The sequence below is a fragment of the Dama dama genome, chromosome 9 (genome assembly GCF_033118175.1).
Source record: "Dama dama isolate Ldn47 chromosome 9, ASM3311817v1, whole genome shotgun sequence".
Classification (NCBI taxonomy): Eukaryota; Metazoa; Chordata; class Mammalia; order Artiodactyla; family Cervidae; genus Dama; species Dama dama.
In genome coordinates this window covers 40888770-40909081 of record NC_083689.1, presented here as the reverse complement: position 1 = coordinate 40909081, position 20312 = coordinate 40888770, and the positions used below count along the sequence as shown (strand labels likewise).

At 36.1% G+C, this 20312-nt stretch overlaps 1 protein-coding gene across 7 annotated transcripts in view; it reads left to right on the top strand.

The window, feature by feature from the left end:
- Positions 1-20312, top strand: part of UIMC1 (ubiquitin interaction motif containing 1) — a 120016-nt gene that overhangs the window by 62008 nt on the left and 37696 nt on the right. For all 7 annotated transcript variants that reach the window (XM_061150991.1, XM_061150994.1, XM_061150993.1 and 4 more), the window contains 3 exons: positions 5465-5529; positions 9234-9310; positions 16901-17001. In XM_061150991.1, coding sequence (XP_061006974.1) covers positions 5465-5529; positions 9234-9310; positions 16901-17001 — 243 coding nt within the window. The remainder of the gene's footprint in view (positions 1-5464; positions 5530-9233; positions 9311-16900; positions 17002-20312) is intronic.

The window sequence follows — 20312 nt, the reverse complement described above, 5'->3', positions numbered from 1 at the left end:
GCATCCTTCTGAGGATTTCATGTGGTGCAAACAATGTGTATGGATACTTTTCTCACCTTTTACACAGCTGATAATGTACTCTTCATTATTCTGTACCTTGCTTTTTTCATTTACTGTCTCTATGGGATCATTCCATAACAGTACATAAAGAATTTCTTCTTTTTCTTTTGGAGGGAGAATGTGTAATACATTATGTATGGATGAGTTTATTGTATCTAGTGTTCCTATTGGTGGACATTTAGGTTGTTTCCAAAATATTACTATTACAAACACTACTGCAGTGATTATTAATTTTTTTTTAATTGGAAGAGGATTATTACTTTTGTGCATAAGATGTTTCATCTACATGGGAGATTTTGTAGGGTAACTTGTTGATGTAGTTGGTAGATCAAAGTATATATGTATTTACAATTTTGATAGCTGTTCCTAAATTGCCTTCTGTAGAGGTTGTATGAGTAGCAGCTTTCCCCATACCCTTACCAGTACCGTATTGTCAGGAGTTTTTGTTTTGTCAGGACTTCTTGATCTTTGCCAGTCTGAGGATGAAACACAGTAGTATCACAGTGCAGTCTTAATTTTCACTTTTCTTATGTGTGCTTGAGACCCATTTGTATTTCCTTTTTTGTCTGTTTACATCTTATCGGCGTTTTTCTTTTATATCAGTCTTTTTCTTAGTGGTTTGTCGGCATCCTTTATGTATTAGGGGAAGTAGTCCTCTGTGATAGGAAGGGCAGGTAGTTTTCCAGTTGACTTTTTTACCTCACATAATCCTGCGTTTCTGATTTTTGCTTGAGATTTTCAATAATTTACTGAAAACGATTCCCTATTTGGGCACTTTTGCCTTTTAATAAAGTCTTTTTCTGAGATACCTAGATTATATTATACATATTTGTATATATGGTAGGTTAAACTTATATTCTGTTTTTTTCTCTGAGTATTAACAATCATATAATTATAAATTCTTTATGAACTAATTTTCAAGGATATAGAATATTTTATTACTGTACTGCTTTGTGTTGCTGTTTCTGTTATTGTATTCTGAGTTTTTGGTTTTGTTTTACAGTTATGCTGTTTTTTTCTTTTATCTCTTTTAAGGGTTCAAGAAATGGTAGCTATGAGAAATTTCATTGTGCATGGATTTGGAGTTTGAATTTTTATTTTAGTGTTTTAGTAACTGCCGTTGAGAAAGCCATTTAACTTCTGAATTTCAATTTAAAAACATCTGTAAAATGAAAGTAGTTATTCATATCTTTCAGTAGTTTTAATGAATAAAGTGAATTATGTAAAATGTCTAGTATAATGCTTAGGAGATAATAGCCACTCAGTAAATGGTAGTTTTCTCTAAGGGACCAGAGGTTATTGATTGAAAATATATATGGGAATTTTTCTTCCCTAGCAGCTTTCTTCATCCATGTTGTAGAAAGATAGCTGTGTGGAAAGATAAAGCATTTTTCTTAACAGTTCTTCCAGTGATTTGCCTCTTTTTCAAAGGAAAGTTAAGTTATGATAACATTTTGTTTATTCATTGTGATTCAGAGATCTTCTTCTTAAAAGAATAAACTAAGTCCACAGAGTGAATATTTAATGATTTACTATAATTCAAGTTGTTAGCTTGAAAGATCCCAGGGGCTGGAGTTTTAGAGCATAGACTTGTGTCAGGTTCTGAGGTTTTAAACTAGTGCCTTTAGAATAGGCTGGAAGTGATTAGAACCTAGTAGCTGGCTTTTTAGTTGAAGTTCTCTAACTTCATGAAGAGGCCACCAAATACTACACATAGTTATTATTTGGTACTATTTGGCTTCAAGAACCAAATCAAGTTAGCTTAATTAAAAAGAGGACTTGATCATAAAAAAGATTCTCATAAATTCTCAAACAGAATGGTAAGCCAAGCCTAGATAAGGTACTAGGTTTAGAAAACTCATCCCTGGCTCATAGTTATATCTGCTTCATTTTTCTCCCTGCAAACTGGCTTCCTTTGCTTCTCTGCTATACATGGTAGGTGGAAGACATTGATTGTACAGTTCCCAAAAGTAAATACAGGTTACAGGAGATTTATTCTCTCCAAATTTCAACTTCAGACATCTAGGAAATGACTTACAGCCCATGTGGAGTTAGTAATCCTCCCCAGCCCAGTTGTCTGTGGCCCAAAGGGGCCATGATCCAAATTGTACAAATGGCTATGAGCCCACTGCTATACTACCTTTCATGGGGGTAAGGAACAGTCCTCGGTAAAAGGAGATCAGGTAGACAACCTAGTAAATACTCAGTTTAGTCATTAACATTAATTTTAGAAATCATTTAGAACTTGAAAAATGCCCAAAAGTGTAAAGAACAAAGTTGAAAGTATCCACAGTCTTACCATCCAGTGATGTATTCCTTCATCTTTTTTCTATACCTATTTTTTTTCTATAGTTTAGATCATATTCCTATATTTTTGTATTTTAACTTAACATACAAACATTTTCTGATGTTAAAATTACTTATAGATCTCATTTTTAATGGCTGTTTATGAGTTTACTATAATATTTAAATTATTTTCCTATGGAGGGATATTTCAGTTGTGATAAAGATCTAAGTAAAACTTTTATTTATTTAATTACACTAATTTGTGTCTTTAGGGATAGGGAACCAGAAAGATACTGGGTTAAACAGTTATGAATATAGAAAAGAAGCCCTACTGTTTACTGCTAAATTGCTTTTAAGAAAGGTTGTTCAAATTGGTACTGTTTCCTTCCAGCAGTGTATGAAAATGCCTAGTTCACTGCAATCTTGCCAATGTAGAATAGTATCTTTAAGAAACAAAGAGAAATTAATATCCTAATTCTATCGGCAAATGATGAAAATCTTGCATTTGTAATTTCACATCTTGGTCTTTTGCTTTCAGGAACTGGGTAGAAAGAGTTTATGTGCTTGTTAAACATTTTCTATGGCTTTGTATCACCGACTCAATGGACATGAGTTTGAGCAAACTCTGGGAGATAGTGAAGGACAGGGAAGCCTAGTGTGCTGCAGTCCACGGGGTTGCAAAGAGTTGGACATGACTAGTGACTGAACAACAGCATGACTTTGCTGAAACTGGCCATATTTGAGACTCCTTGGTTAATAGAGATAACAAGAGTCCCAGAAATAAGGACTCAGAGAAACATTCACCTTGAGGCAAATTACTTAGTCTATACGAAGGTTGCAAAAACTTTGTATAGACTAAGCAATTTGAATCAGATGATAACTCGCTTCTGGCATCACTGCAATTATAGAGAAGATTTTAATGAAGATGGAGGGGTCATCTAAATGGCTTCACAGCAGGGAGAAGAAGGGTAGTATAATGATGTGGTCATTACTTTTCAGGGTCTGATCTTTAATTTTTAGTCCAGGTACTGGGATTTCTTTCCCAGGTTGTGTGAGAATATGAGAACTGACTTTGACTAACCAAATATCAAGCTGGTATGTGTACCAAATCTCTGTTACTTTATTGTGGAAGACAGACATTTTCATTGACCAGAATACAAATACACCATCACATGTTTTTCAAGGATGAAGGATCTGGAAGGCTGAAATAATAATCAGAAAATGGAAATTTTAAGGAGTGGTTCAACTAGGCTGTGGAAAGACCTAGTAAGTTACTAGTGCCTGACAGCAGAGGACATTTCTGTGGTGATCAGATGATGTGCTTTCACTTGCAGATCACGGTTTTGAAGCCACTGCTTGATTCTGGGTCTTTGGATTTTTCTTTTTTATTTGTTGCAAACGATCCATTTCCATTAGCATATTTGTTCATGCGGAGTACAATGTCTTGATTAGGCCACAGCTTCCTTAGTGAAAGTTTCATTCCTGTCATGCTTCTCTGTTCATTTTGATTAGCTGTGAATAGTCTAATCAAATTTTGTTTGCTTGTTTTGCTCTCTTATTTTCATATTCTGGAAGAACCTTACTTTGCCTCTGTGTTTAGATCACTGCCTTTGAGGTATAAATTTATAAATTAAAAATGATTTATTGAAATAAAGACGGTTTGGGATTCTGTATTGACATGGTTAGGAAGAAGATCATTTGGAGTCAGAAAAGTCCAAGCTTCACTTTGAACAACTCCGTGATTTTGGGAAGATGATTTAACCTGTTGAAGTTTCACGTTCCTCATTTTTAAAACAATTTAATAGCTTCTACTTCAGAAGGTTCTTGTGAGGATTAAAGGAGATAACACATGTAAAGTGATTCGCATAGGCCTGACACATAATAGGTGTAACAATAATTTTTAAAAAATTACACTGGAAAAGATCGAGATGTGCTTTAGCCTAAGGTAGAGATGGCAGTATCTCATAACTTGTTGGTTAGTGCCTTATTTGTTTCTGAAGCCTAAGTCTTGATTGGCTAGTCATTCCAATAAAGTAAAATTCTATTAAATGGACACCAGGTGTCAGTATTTACCTTTTGGTGGTTTTTTAGATAACAGGAACAAAACAGTGTTTTGTCACCACTGGGTTCAAACAAATAAAGTATTTATTACTGTTGTATTTTAGTCCTTTTGACAGTTTTGTTCAACCCTCCTTTTTCATGATGACTACATTCCCAGTCATTGTACAGCTTTATCTTCTCTTTGACTGAGGACTCATCTAGGCTCTTCTTATTTGTTAGTATATTTCATCATTTACTTGAGAGATAGAGAGGTGCCTAACTTGTTTAGGTTGTTTATATTCTGTTAGGAGACCCTGAAAACTTCAGCTTTATATCTGTTGGAAGAAGCCTCACAGCCCAGGTACTTCTCAGAAGTACCCCTAAGTCAGCAGTAGCTGCTTTCCCCACACTTTTCCACGCACCTACATTTAATGAGTTAACATTTGCACCAACTCTAGTAATAGTCAAAGAAAATAATTTTTTCCTTATCTGGTCCCTATTTGTCGTGTTTCTTAAAAGATATCTTTTGTAGCTAAATATTAACCATAATGGTAGGTTCTTAGTGAAAAGAATCTTTATAACTTTTTCTTTTGGATAGCCTATGTTATGTCTTGGTTCTACCAAGAGATACTTCTTTCCATTGAGACCTGAACTTTTCTCTGTATTTCTTCCTTCCACAACAAAAGCTTCATAATTTTTTCTGAAATCATAATTCATTTGACTCACTAATATTTATATGCCTTGTGTTTTACACAGTGCATTGTATATATTATCTTGTTTAATTCTCACAATAACACTGTGAAGCAGGTTTTAATACTATTTTAAGATGAGGAAACAGATTGAGATGTTACTTATCAAGGATTAAAAGTTAATAGGTGATTCATCTGTGATTTAAATTCCAGTGTTCTGATTCCACAGAATATGTTCTTTTTACTTAAACTCACTGACTTTTGTAAAATGTTTTATTCTTATTACTATGTGCTGAGTGTTAATGTTGAACAATTATTGTTTTTTTTAAAGGAAGAAAAACCAGTTCATCTGTGCCTATATATTTAGGATGTTACATCTTTCTTTACAGTCTTCCCAAGGACTCTTTGTTGAAGAAACTTCTGAAGAAGGAAATTCTGTACCTGTCTCACAGAGGTAAGATTAAATATTATCGTGGGTCTGAATTCTCCTCTGATAGCACCAGAATAAAAGATCGTCACATGAATGAGACTGTATAGGAACAGCTTTCCCAGGGACCTTTTAGCTCTTTTATACACACAGCCAAAGAGAAATTGTTATCTTCCAGTTCTCAAATATGCATCTCATAGAGGCCTAGTTTATTAGGGTGGAAGAGATCTTAGAAGTTTACTTGTCTAACACAGCTGTCTTGGCACAAATTCCATCTACACTATTCCTGAAAAGTGGTTACATCCTGCTACTGTCTTAATGACACTCGCTTCCTATGCCAATAACAAGGCTCTAGAATGATTTCTTTACGGTCCTTGTCCTTTCTCCCTTTGTTCCTTATGCTTATGCTTATTTTATCCACATATCCAAACCATATACATCTTTTTAAAAGTCTTAAGATTTACATCCTCTTTGAAGCGTTTATATTATTCAAGCCACACAGAATCTGTATCACCCTCATTCCATATCCAGTGTCACTTTTAGTATGATTTTATCTCATCTTTCCTTAAATGGCTGTATTTGTATTACCTTCTCAGTTATTCTTGATGGATGGATTGATTGGGGTTACCTTCTTAAATCTTCCTACTTTAATAATATGTAAAGGTTGATTTCATGCAAAGATGGGCTCAATAAAGGACAGAAATGGTATGGACCTAACAGAAGCAGAAGATATTAAGAAGAGGTGGCAAGAATATGCAAAATAACTGTACAAAAAGATCTTCATGACCCAGATAATCATGAAGGTGTGATCATTCACACTCACCTAGAGCTGGACATCCTGGAATGTGAAGTCAGGTGGGCCTTAGGAAGCATCACTACGAACAAAGCTGGTGGAGGTGATGGAATTCCAGTTGAGCTATTTCAAATCCTAAAAGATGATGCTGTGAAAGTGCTGCACTCAGTATGCCAGCAAATTTGGAAAACTCAGCAGTGGCCACAGGACTAGAAAAGGTCAGCTTTCATTCCAATCCCAAAGAAGGGCAGTGCTCAAACTACCTCACAATTATACTCATCTCACACGCTAGCAAAGTAATGCTCAAAATTCTCCAAGCCAGGCTTCAGCAATACGTGAACCGTGAACTTCCAGATGTTCAAGCTGGTTTTGGAAAAGGCAGAGGAACCAGAGATCAAATTGTCAACATCCACTGGATCACAGAAAAAACAAGAGAGTTCCAGAAAAACGTCTATTTCTGCTTTACTGACTATGCCAAAACCTTTGGCTGTGTGGATCACAACACACTGTGGAAAATTCTGAAAGAGATGGGAATACCAGACCACCTGACCTGCCTCTTGAGAAACCTGTATGCAGGTCAGGAAGCAACAGTTAGAACTGGACATGGAACAAGAGACTGGTTCCAAATAGGAAAAGGAGTACGTCAAGGCTGTATATTGTCACCGTGCTTATTTAACTTGTATGCAGAGTACATCATGAGAAACGCTGGGCTGGATGAAGCACACGCTGGAATCAGGATTGCTGGGAGAAATATCAATAACCTCAGATATGCAGATACCACCACCCTTAAGCAGAAAGTGAAGAAGAACTAAAGAGCCTCTTGATGAAAGTGAAAGAGGAGAGTGAAAAAGTTGGCTTAAAGGTCAGCGTTCAGAAAACGAAGATCATGGCATCCGGTCTCATCACTTTATGGCAAATAGATGGGGAAACAGTGTCAGACTTTATTTTTGGGGGCTCCAAAATCACCGCGGATGGTGATTGGAGCTATGAAATTAAAAGACGCTTGCTCCTTGGAAGGAAAATTATGACCAACCTAGACAGCATATTAAAAAGCAGAGACATTACTTTGCAAACAAAGGTCCGTCTAGTCAAGGCTATGGTTTTTCCAGTAGTCGTGTATGGATGTGAGAGTTGGACTGTAAAGAAAGCTGAGCACCGAAGAATTGACACTTTTGAACTGTGGTGTTGGAGAAGACTCTTGAGAGTCCCTTGGACTGCAAGGAGATCCAACCAGTCCATCCTAAAGGAGATCAGTCCTGGGTGTTCATTGGAGGGACTGATGTTAAAGCTGAAACTCCAATACTTTGGCCACTTGATGTGGAGAGCTGACTCATCAGAAAAGACCCTGATGCTGGGAAAGATTGAGGGCAGGAGGAGAAGGGACGACAGAGGATGAGATGGTTGGATGGCATCACCAACACGATGGACATGGGTTTGGGTAGACTCCGAGAGTTGGTGATGGACAGGGAGGCCTGGCGTGCTGTGGTTCATGGGGTCACAAAGAGTCGGACACGACTGAGCGACTGAACTGAAAGGTTGATTGGTTATAAACTGCATTAATTAGATCAGACATCCAATTACTTTTCTCTTTTATCATTAGTTGACCTTTGGGGATTATTCAAGAGCTTAATTTTGTGTTAACTGACTGTCATCTCCCAAACAGAAGTTGAGGCCCAATTGTCATTTGCTGTTACTTAAGTTGATGTTCTTAGGCTTTTGGTTAAGTTGATAGTACTGGGTGTTTTCTTTCTGAGCTAAAGAATGTGACTTTGGTTTGATTCTCCTGCTGTTAAGACAGTTTTGGAAGTGGTTTTAACCGGAGTACTCTTCTGCTTCCTGCAGGCCTCTCTGCTTTGTCGTGGTGAGCCTTCTGCAGAGCAGATGTAGGTTTTAATAAATGATTATACGCTTTGTCACCAGGAGAGAGTTGGAATTGCAGGCAATGTGGTTTGACTTCAAATTGATTAACCCATTTAATAAATGTCAGCAAATTGTTTTGTGATGGACCCTTTGAATAGAGCTCTAATATTACATGCAGAATAAACTGTATCTTGCTTAGGTTTATAACAAATGCTCTGAGATGTTTTATTTAGAGGGAGAAATCACTTGTGGTTTCTTATCAGGATTTAGTTATTTATCATGAATCAGTGGTGGTTATTCTCTCCTCTCTGTGGTTCTTTATTGATGTGAGGATTTATGTTTTTAAGCATTCTCTTGCATACTTGATTAAACTAATTGTAAAGCTCTGTGAAGCATGAGGGGGCTAGCTCAGATGCTCAGATCTCTTAGCCGTGTGCTCCTATGTCAGGAAAAGATTGCACTCCATGAGCAGTCAGGGTAAACCAGAAGATTGGATGAGGGTAGCCTTTCATAATTATGTTTTCCTCAGAAGAGATACTTAACTTGGTTGGACAGATTTTTGCTGTAGGCAGTTTGGAATTGTATCTTATTTTTGTTGCTTGTAGAGCCACATCTTGAGATAAATAGGAAATTAAACTGCAAGGTGAGGGAAAAGCTATTGTGTCAGAAGAATCTTCATATCTTCTCTTATGAGTTTACAAAACCCTAGCATTCAGAAGGCTGAGATGGAGACTGTAAAACAATTTTGACATCCTTATATTGGAATAGACTTTTTTTTTTGGTCTTCTGTGGTTCCATGGAGAGTCCTTATCCTTCAGCCTGCCTTTGTGAAGACTCCAAAATGGGATTCTTTTCATTCAGTGATTTCCCTGAAACCAAAGTTGTAAGCATATTCATTTTCCCTATTTTGGACTTGGAGTTTTCACTGCTGATTCCTTGCTTCCCTGTTGTGCTTTTGTGGTATTGGACAGCAGGTATCAGATTACCTGTGGCTTTGTGAAAGACTAACCATTGCTTTTGGTCCTGTGTTCTGATTTATTTTACTGGGAATTCACATAGGGTTTGATTCTTTTTTCAGTGTTGCTGCTTTGACCAGTAAGAGAAGCTCAGCCTTTATGCCAAAGAGTTCTGCAGAGGAAATCACCATGTGTCCTGGTAAGTACCCCACTGTATTTTTACTAGTTTCTGGTCCCTACCTTTTTGTGTCTATTAATTTTTCTGACTTTTCCAAACCTCTTAGGAGGTTTATGTGTGATTGATGTGTGTATGTGTTCATACAACACATATATATACATAGCACTTTTTTTGATGGACATTGGTTCTGCATCTCACCTTTTCTCTTCTTAGAGATAGTTTGAAATTAATATGGCTCTTATGTTTGCTTATTTACTTACTGGTGTCATCAGAGATGGCAGCAACGCCTTTGGAGCATTTAACTCTACATTCAGAGCCAAGAGGACTTTATGGTTTGGTTTATGGGTTCTCAAAGTGGGTTGTCCTCAAATTTGCCTGTCATTAAGCAGTTTTTCCCCCCAAGGCTTTTACTGGTTAGTTTTACATTGCCATTCATGGAGTCTATTGCATAGGGAGTTCAGAAATTGAATTTTGTGCACGGTTCTGTCATTGACTTATTTTTAATCTCCAAATAGATACTTAACCTGGTTAAGTATTGTACTTTGCTTTTGTTAATAATAATGACGAAAATACCCATGTACTTTAAGGTTTGAGAAGATGTTAATTGAAAGTTGCTTCTAAAAAGGTTTTGATATACAAAGTAATTTAAAATGAACTAAGATATCCATTATCTAAGTGAACTCTTGAGTTGAATCATTGTATCATATGAAGAATTATTTTGTGATATGAATCACTACTTTCTAAGGAATTTGTTTTAGCTTATATATATATATGTGTATATATATATACACATATATATATGTATATTTGGCTTTTCTTAAAAGTGAGGGCTAATATATAACTTATCAGTAGCCTCATTCATGTGAGTAACTCCCTCTTAGTGTTTAAACTCTTTGGACAGTGAGAATTGGACAGATGTTACCTTAAGTCACATCTAAGGTTGCATATAACCTGTTGGAGTCAGAGAGACTCGTAGTTTTCTTATTTTGGTTTCTTTCAAGTTTTTTCCCATAGAGACTCATACTTAATTTACACATTAGTCTAGGAAAGTCCTGCCAAAGTTTAAACATTTGGCAGCATATTGTAAAAGTCTTTCTTTACTTATTTTTAAAGTTTAACTGTGTCATTTTTGTTGAAAGTGGTTTATTATTTGAAGTTTATGTGAATTATTGTCTAATGATGTCACTACCAAGTGCCATGATTTTGGCAGAAGCTCTCAGGAATACGGTGTTATTTTTGTGAAAAAATGAAAATGCTCCCTCTCCATCTAGGCCTCTTGACCTATGTCATCCAGAGAGAAGCAGTAAGTTAAGGATGATGCCATGTGACATCACCCTGGGATCTTGCAGGAGGAACCTGCAAATACAATAATATTGAAATCCCTAATGAGAGGAAAGTTAATGAGGAAAAAGCAAGCCCTTCATCACTGTGGTTATATAACTTTTGTGATCATGATTTGCTGTCATTAACCTGCTAATTAACTCCAACTGTTCGTTGATATAAGCCACTTCTAAATGAGTTAGGTAAAAGGTTTCCCTAACATAATTGTTCTTTTGCTAAGAAAGTATAACTACTTCTTCATGGAGCTAGATGGAGTCTCTATAATTTAGTGACTTAAAGACTTAAACATAAGACACCATAAAACTCCTAGAAGAGATCACAGGCAAAGTATTCTCTGATATAAATTGTATCAATGCTTTCTTAGGTCAGCCCCCCAAAGCAATAGAAACAAAAACAAAAATAAACAAATGGGACCTAATAAGACTTACAAGCTCTTACATAGTAAAGGAAACCATAAACAAAGCAAAAGATAACCAAATGAGTGGGAGAAAATATTTGCAAATGATACAACCAACAGGATTTAGTTTCCAAAATAGACAAACAGTTCATATACCTCAACAACAAAAACAAACAACCTAATCAAAAAATGGGCAGGAGACCTAAATAGACATTTCTCCAAAGAAGAGATACAGATGGCCAACATGAAAACATGCTCAACATTGCTAATTATTAGAGAAATGCAAATCAAAACTTCAGTGAGGTACCATTGACCTCACACTGGTCAGAATAGCCATCATTAAAAAGTCTACAAATAACAAAATGCCGGAGAGGATTCGGAGAAAAGGGAACCCTCCTACACTGGGAATGTAAGTTAGTACAACCATAATGGAAAACACTATGGAGTTTTCTCAAAAAACTAAGAATTACCATATGATTCAGCAGTCCCATTCCTGGGCATATATCCAGACAAAACTATTGATGTAATTTAAAAAAATGCAGCACTGTTCATAACAGCGCTGTTTACAATAGCCAAGACATGGAAGCACCCTAAATGTCTATCAACAGATGAATAGAGAAAGAAGATGTGGTGTATGTGTGTGTACACACACACACACACACACACACACACAATGGAATATTACTCAGCCATAAAAAAGAATGACATAATGCTATTTGCAGCAACATGGATGAAAATAGAGATTATCATACAAAGTGACATCTGAGTTAGAAAGATAAATACTGTATGGTATCACTTATATGTGGATCTAAAATATGACACAAGTAAACCTACCTATGAAATAGAAACAGACTCACAGACCTAGAGAACAAACTTTTGGTTGCCAAGAGGGAGTGGGGGAGGGATGAGTAGGAGGCTTAGGTTAACAAATGCAAACTGTTATATACAGAATGGATAAAAAATAAGGTTCTTCTGTATAGCACATAGAACTATATTTCATTTCCTGTGATAAACCATAATGGAAAAGAAGTAAAAAGACATGTATATATATGTATAACTGAATCACTTTGCTGTACAACAGAAATGAACACAACTGGTAAATCAACTATACTTCAATAAAAATAAAATACATAATTTAGAAGCTATGTATAAAAATTTGTCCTAAATGAGTGAAACACAGATTAGTATAGTAGTCCATCTTACCTGTTTTGTTTTGTCTCATATTGCTTATAGTTCCCGGGGTCTGATACTCAAATTATAACATCATCTTAGTGAAGAAGCAGGATTACAACATCATGCCCACATTGTGCATCATGCTCACATTATTTATTTCTATGAAGCTAATGTCCTCTTAATTTGTCACTATCATTGAATACATAGTTAAATGTTTCAGCCATTTACAGAAAGCTTAATGAAAGACTTTTATTGTTACAGTAGTACAGGCAGTGAGCAACTCTTTTATTTTCTACAGATTAAATGTCATTTTTGAAAATGTCTCTCAGGAAAGCTTGATAGAGAAGATTTTGAAGTTTATACACTCTTTTTCCAGCAAGGTGGTGAAATCTGTGTGTGTAACCAGTTTCAAAAAAATTACGATGTATTAAAGTATGGTTAACACTAGAAATGTATATAATCATTCTTTGATGATTGAGAAGCTACCTCAGTACCTTTAAAGTATACTATTTACTCAGCATTGGCTGCTCATTGTATTTGTGAAGCACAGAAATACCAGTTAGATGTATAGTGTGTATAGTGTAGATAACAGAAAACTTACTGGATTGTGTTCTCAGATAAATTTCCTTTCTGGACTCATTGTCATCTTTTGAAATATTGTTTCTGTTCTTATATCAAGTGATAGATGTCTAGACCAGAGGTTGACAAACTTTCTATTAAGTTGGTACAAATATAATTGTGGTTTCAGACTGTGAATTTTAAATCATTATCACTAGGCTCAAACACATTAATTAATCAAAATAGGAACTGTTACAGTCAACATATTTTGCCAACTAGAAATAAGTTAGTTTATTCCTGTAGCATAAAAATCTGTGTTTTGGAATTCAGTGAACTCTTAGAAAGCATTTTCTGCCTCCTGCTGGTTGTGGAAGCACTTTCCCTGCAAAAAGGTATCGATCAAGATGGTTGAAGAAGTGGTAGTCATTGGCGAAAAAAAATCAGGTGAATATAGATGAGGCAAAACTTTGTACCCCAATTTGGTCAACTTTTGAAGCATTGGTTGTGCAGTGTGCAGTTGGATGTTGTACAGAGGAATTAGGCCCTTTCTTTTGACCAATGCTGGCTGTGGGCATTGCTGTTTTTGGTGCATCTCATTGATTTGCTGAGCATACTTCTCAGATGTAATGGTTTGGCTGGGATTCAGAAAGTTGTAGTGAATCAGGCAGCAGACCGCCAAACAGTGATCATGACCTTTATTGGTGCAGGTTTGGCTTAGGGAAGTGCTTTGGATCTTCTCTGTCCAGCCTCTGAGCTGGTTGTCTCCAGTTGTCATATAAAATCCACTTTTGGTCATCACATGTCACAAGCTGATCTAGAAAATGGTTCATTTTTGTTGCATAGAATAAGAGAAGAAGACACTTCAAAATGACGATTGTTTTGACTTGTGGTCAGCTCAAGGGGCACTCACTTTCTGAGTTTTTTCACCTTTCCAATTAGCAACCTCTTGTGGAGTTGTAAGAGGATCAGCTTCAGTGATTGCTCTCAGTTGGTCATTGTCAACTTCTGTTGCCTGGCCACTGTGCTTGTCTCTAGGGCTCTTGTATTCTTTGCGAAGCTTCTTGAACAGCCACTGCACTCTACGTTCATTAGCAGTTCCTGGACCAAGTGTGTTGCTGATGTTGCAAGTTGTCTCTGCTGCTTTACAACCCATTTTGAACTTGAATAAGAAAATTGCTCAAATTTGCTTTTTGTCTAACATCATTTCCCTAGTCTAAAATAAATATAAAATAAACAGCAAGTAATAAGTCATTAGCAAAAAAACATAAAATGAGAAATGCACATTAAAATGATGTATAACATAACTGCATTTATTTAAGAATGTATTCTAATATCAAACAGCAAATTTCAACAGTACAAAACCGAAATTACTTTTGTACCAACCGAATATAAAAAGACTAGATAATAAGTATTTTAGGCTTTGTGGGCCATACAAAGTACTGGAAATTACTCTGCTATTTTAACTTGAAAGCAATCATAGACAGTATAAAGAAGAATGAATGTGGCTGTGTCCCATTAAAACTTTATTTTCAAAAACAGGCAACTGGCTCTACTTGACCTATGAATTAGTTGCAGACCCCTGAACCAGAGCATGAGGGGGTCCCCATCTTACTGGGTTGGCCAAAAAGTTCCTTCAGTTTTTAAAAATAAAAGACACATTTTTTATTTTCACCAAGAACTTTATAGAACAGTGTATTCATTGTTTTGTTCCACTACCTTCTGCCATTTTCCAGGCAACTTCATAATTCCATTTTCCCAAAACTTTTTATTTTTTTTTAAGCAAAGAACTGTTCCAGGTGCCTTTTACAGTCTTCCAGGGAAAGGAAGTTTTTTTCCATTAAGAGAATTTTGTAGAAACCAAAATAAACATACATCTGAAGATACAACTTTTGGCGAATACAGCAGAATGAACTTCCTAGCCAGGGTATAGCAGTTTTTGCCTGGTCATCAAAGAAACATGCATCATGCATTATCTTGATGGAAGATTATGTACTTTCTTTTGACTAATTCTGGACCTTTTTCATTGAGTACTGCTTTCAGTTGGTCTAATTGGGAGTAATACTTGTTGGAATTAGTCACTTAGCTTTCCAGAAGGACCTTGTAATAGAGGGCTCCCTTCCAGTCCCATTATATATACAGCATCACCTTCATTGGATGATCAGCCTTTGGTGTGGTTGGTGATGGTTCTTCTCACTTGCCTCATGATCTCTTCCATTCCACATCATTGTACAGTATGTACTTTTTGCTGCCCGTCACAACTTGCTTTAAAAAACATCATGTTTTCGTTACAATTAAGTAGAGAATTGTACGTGGAAGTATGGTCAGAAATGTTTTTTCTGTTTAATTTATGTGGCACCCAAACATCAAAGCTATTAACATAACCAAACTGGTGCAAATTTTTTTCAACACTTGATTTGGATATTTTGAGTGTGTCGGCTTCCTCCTATGTGGTTAATGTTGATTATTCTCAGTTAATGTCTTGATTTGATTGCTGTCAACTTTAACTGGTTGACCTGACTGTGGAGCATTGTCCAGTGAGAAATCTGCACAAAATTTTGCAAACCGCTTTTGACATATTCGATCAGTCACAGCACCTTCACCATATACTGCACAAATTTTTTTTTGTTTCAGGTGCATTTTTACCTTTCTTGAAATAATAAAGCATGATATGCTGATAATGTTTTTTTTCTTCCATCTACAATACTAAAATGGCTACACAAAACCCACCAGTTTTGATAGGTTTTTAAAAAATGCATGCTGATATAACAGCTATCAGAATACAATCTAATAAAATTGTTTGAAATGAAGTTAAAGACAACCAAGTGCTAGTAGAGCCATTGTACAGAAAAAAAAACAAAACCTTTTGGCCAACCCAGAACTTGTTATTGCTAGTGGCCTGTACAGTACCTGGAACTTCTTTCATAAACATGTGTCGCATTAATGTTGAATTAATAGATGCTGCTTAAAGAATAATTAAAGAAAGGCATATCTTTGAGAATGTATTTGTATTTCTGCTCCCAATTTTTATATCTTCTCTAATCATCCCTTTAGCCTCAGAATTAGCATTGGCAATGTTTTGTTTTAAATGTGTAAATATACTTTAAAGCCAGAACTCTGCTGGAAAAGAAGCCAAATGGATTAACAGATGAATGGATAAACAAATTGTGATATATCCATACAGTGGAATACTATTAAGCAGTAAAAAGGAATGAACTACTAATATATGTAACAACATGAATGCTTCTCAAACACATGCTAGAAGAAAGAAATCAGACACAGAACATGACACGCTGTGTTATTTCATTTATATGACTTTCTAGAAAAGGCAAAACTGTAGGAACATAAAGTAGATTGATCATTGCAAGGAGTCAAGTGAGCGGAGGATTGACTGCAGAGGGGTACATAAGAACTTTTGAGGGTGCTTGAAATATTTTATATCTTGATTGTGGTTATGTGATATAAATGATGCCATGTATACATTGTATGCATTTGTCAAATATAAATGATTGTAATTATGTGATATAAAGATGCTGTGTATATATTGTATGCATTTGTCAAAACTTACCGTACACTGAAAATTGGTGAATTCTGTTGTATATAAGTTATGCTTCAGTAAAGTTCTTTTTTTAAAAATGGAGATCAGCGTTAAAAATTAAAAAAAAATTTTCTTTAGTTTTGACTGTGCTGGGTCTTCGTTGCTCTGTGGGCTTTTTCTCTACTGTGGTGAGTGGGGGCTACTCTCTAGTTGTGATGTGTAGGTTTCTCATTGTTCTGGCTGCTCTTGTGGAGCACGGGATCAATAGAGTGCAGGGCTTCAGCAGCTGTGGCATGTGGGCTCAGTAGCTGCTGCTCCCGGGCTCTAGAGCACAGGCTCTACAATTGTGGCACATGGACTTAGTTGTTCCATGGTGTGTGGAATCTTCCCAGACCAGGGATCCAACCCATGTCTGCTGCTTTATCGTCTGGATTCTTTACTGCTGAGCCAGCAAGGAAGCCCTCAGTAAAGTTTTAAGAAGAAACAAGCTTGATTTATATTGCTACTGCAGTATTATCATACTCTAAGCCTAAGGAAATAAGTGTTTTCTTTTAACTATGAAAATACAAAATGAAAATTAATGAAGTTTTGATTTTTTAAATTGCAGAGACACAACTAAGTTCTCCTGAAACTTTTGACCTTGAAAAAGAAGGCTTTCCAGATGGCAGAGAGACCCTGGATGAAGTAAGAATAATGGCAGATAAGGAGGTGAATATTACTTTTAATTTTTCTCAGTGTTTTCTTTCTACTGGTCATCCTCTCTCTCATGCAGTATTGACCTTGGATGAAGAGATTTAAGTGACAGTGGGTTAGGTTTTTATCTTAGATTCTTAAAAGTGAGTTCAGTACTATTTCTAAATATAACAGTAGTTCCATTTCTTCAGTATTTTAATATGCTTTATCATGTCTAGTACAGATGGGGAAATGGAGATTTAGGATGTTTGAGTAATGTCGACCTACAAAAAATAGTCACAACCTAGAAGGTGAGACTTATGTTTTATTTGGGGGGAATTTTTAGGCGGGGGGGAGTCAGGTTATATAGAAGCTCTTAACAAGGAGCAGGTAGTCTAAACATCAAAAGATTTTTGTTAATGAAGGAAGACCAAAAAACTCAAGTTAAGGAATTTAATGCTTTTCTATGTATGGGAAGATGCAAGAGTCTGGACTTACTGAAATCATTCCTTTCATATGCATCTCAGCTGTCTGGGGCCAGTGCTCACAATGGGGAGTGGTTGATGGCTCCTGATAACAGGCATTGTTCTTCCTGGACTCAGAAATTCACATTTGGAGGGCCAGAATCCCTGATGGCTATGACATTCTTGTTTGATGTGACAGGAAATACTCCATTTCATAGTAATTTGCTCAAGTTCAAACTGCTAATAATGATAGTACCAGAATTTGAACATAGATTTGTCTCCAAAGTCCTGGAGCATTTTCCATTATATAAGTAACAGAGATGAACAGTCTTGGAGAAAGTTGCTACCTTTATATTATGACCTAACTTTCAGCCCTAATTTTGAGATGTGATCAGAAATGCAAAATCTGGATAGCAGCATGATAAAATAAGTCAGTCTGTATTTGTACTAGTACCTTTCCTAAGTTCACACATCTGACATTAACCGTAAGGCTGATTGACACAAGTTCATACACCTGATTAAGATTCAGTGCATATTTTTTCATGTTGAGTCTGACAAAACAATTTAAATATCGATAACTCTTTTAAAGAATTCAGACCTTTAAAATCTGTTGTAAAAAGTAGCCTGAAACTTAAACTAGTTTTTTGTGAAAATAAATTTTTTGGTTATACATGTGCATACTGTTTTATTCTGAGCAATTCTCTTATTCTGAGCTTCATTCCCTTATTCCTTTTTATACGCTACATTTTTTTGAAAACAATTTTTGCCTTAGAAGTTATTAATAGATCCCCTTCCTAGTTTCTGTACTGCAGGTAACTGAGTGGAAATCCTGCTTTCATGACTTGTGCACACTGTTTGGTTCCCTGGAACCTGATCTGTCACAACTGACAGACAGAGATTCCCTCATGCCTGTGGTGTTAGTTTCCTAACACCTTTTGGTGAGGAGCTCCCTGTTTAAGAGCTGCTGAAGACAGATCCTGCTACATAGTGTCAAAATGGCCTCAGGTTCTTTTCCTAGGGAGAAACTATAACCTTCTCAATAGTGATGGGGGAACAGAGTGTTGTTAAAACATAGTTATCCTAACATGCAGAAGAAGCTCTGCAAGCCTTTAGCTAATCAAGGCTGATTTCTTACGCATCCATGACTGTGGAGGTAACAAGTCTTTGGGACAAAGAGCAAGAACCCTATTTAAAAGTTATGTATGTCTGCAGCACTACACATCAAGTAGATGGAATTGTATGGTCTTTTTTACATGTAATGTCCTCTTTTTGGTGTTGCTATTTGCAACAATTATTGCAATCTGTGGATGCTCTAAATAGTCTTAAAAGTTAACACTAAAAGAAGTCGGAGATGCTGTAGTTTTTAAGTTATTGCACAATCACTAGTTACAAGTAACTTACTAGAAAGATAGAATCTGGGCATTTTATGTGTACAATGATAGTATTACAAAGGGTGTGGACTCTTGCCCTTGGAATCTGTGTATAGGGTCATTTACCCCAAAATTTCTTGTTTATTGTTTGAGGAGCTTGAGTATTGGAACTAGAAGACATGACTTCGAATTCCAACTCTATCACCTTGGTCAAATTAATTCCTTTGTTCATTTATTTGGCAGATATTATAGTTTTGTGTACTGTGTGCCAGTCACTGTTTTGGAGTCGTGAGATATAGGTAAATAAAAAAACAACTCCTGCCCTCAAAGGGACACATAAACAGATAATTATAATGTGGTTTGACAAATGTAATGTTAGAAAAATGCCTGAGACATTAGGGGAGGGCATTAGAGGAATGCCCTAATGGAGAGGAATGCTTTTCTGAATTTCAGTTCTTCATTTATAAAATGTAGACAGAAGTAGCCTATATTATTGGGTTGCTCTGATGATGAAATTAGATAAAGAATATGAAACATAGCAGGGATTTGGCACAAGTAAAAGTATGCATGTGGAACTGCTTTATAATACATTGTGGCTGCTCAGTGATATTAGCTTACTAATGACACAGAATTGCTTGACAGTGTTTGAAGTATTTGGAATACCCTTGCCAGAACTGTAGTCCCTCTTGATTTGATTTCCTGCAGTGGTAAGGTTCTTTTGGAAATAATATTTTTGGAATATCTTGTTTTAGTGGGGGTCTCAGATATTCGTACTCAGAAGTCTGTTAACTGTAGGCTTTATTCAGACTCAGATACAGTTGACCCTTGAACAACAAGGGGGTTAGGGGTGCCGACTTTTCGTGCAGTTGAAAACCAGTGTATAACTTATAGTGGGCCCTTGGTGTCTGTGGTTTCTCCCTAACACAGCCAACCGCAGTCATTTAGAACTGTAGTATTTACTGTTGAAAATATTTGTATATTAGTGGACCTGCACAGCTGTAGTCAGTTTAGTCAGTTGGTTAAGTAAACTGTATTAAATAGACTGTGTCTAAGATAAAAGGGGAGGTAAACACTTTCCTAAACTATGCATAAATCTTACGGGGAATGGGTAAGGGAGTTGGTGACTGTAGGACATATTCTCATTTTCATTGGATCCATTTCTTGAGATGAAGTTTCTTTTCAGGCCAGCCTTTAAGAGATCATGATTTGGTATACAAATACCTGTTTTGAGAAAATACACATATAGTATTTTAAAAGAAGTAGAAGCAGCTCTGCAGAGACCCAGTCCCTGATTGTATAGTCCTCACAAAAGCTTCTTGGCTTGTATTTTTTTTCCTCTTGAGGCTCCTCCATTGTAGCTAATATTTAAATAGACATTTTTAATGGTGCTGGGAAAAAAACTTAGGTAAACATAAAAATGTTTAGAAACCTTCTGGATTGCCTATGAATGTGATTGGAAGTGGTCTTGTATTCACAATAAAACAATAGATCAGCTTCTCCCTCTTGAGTACTA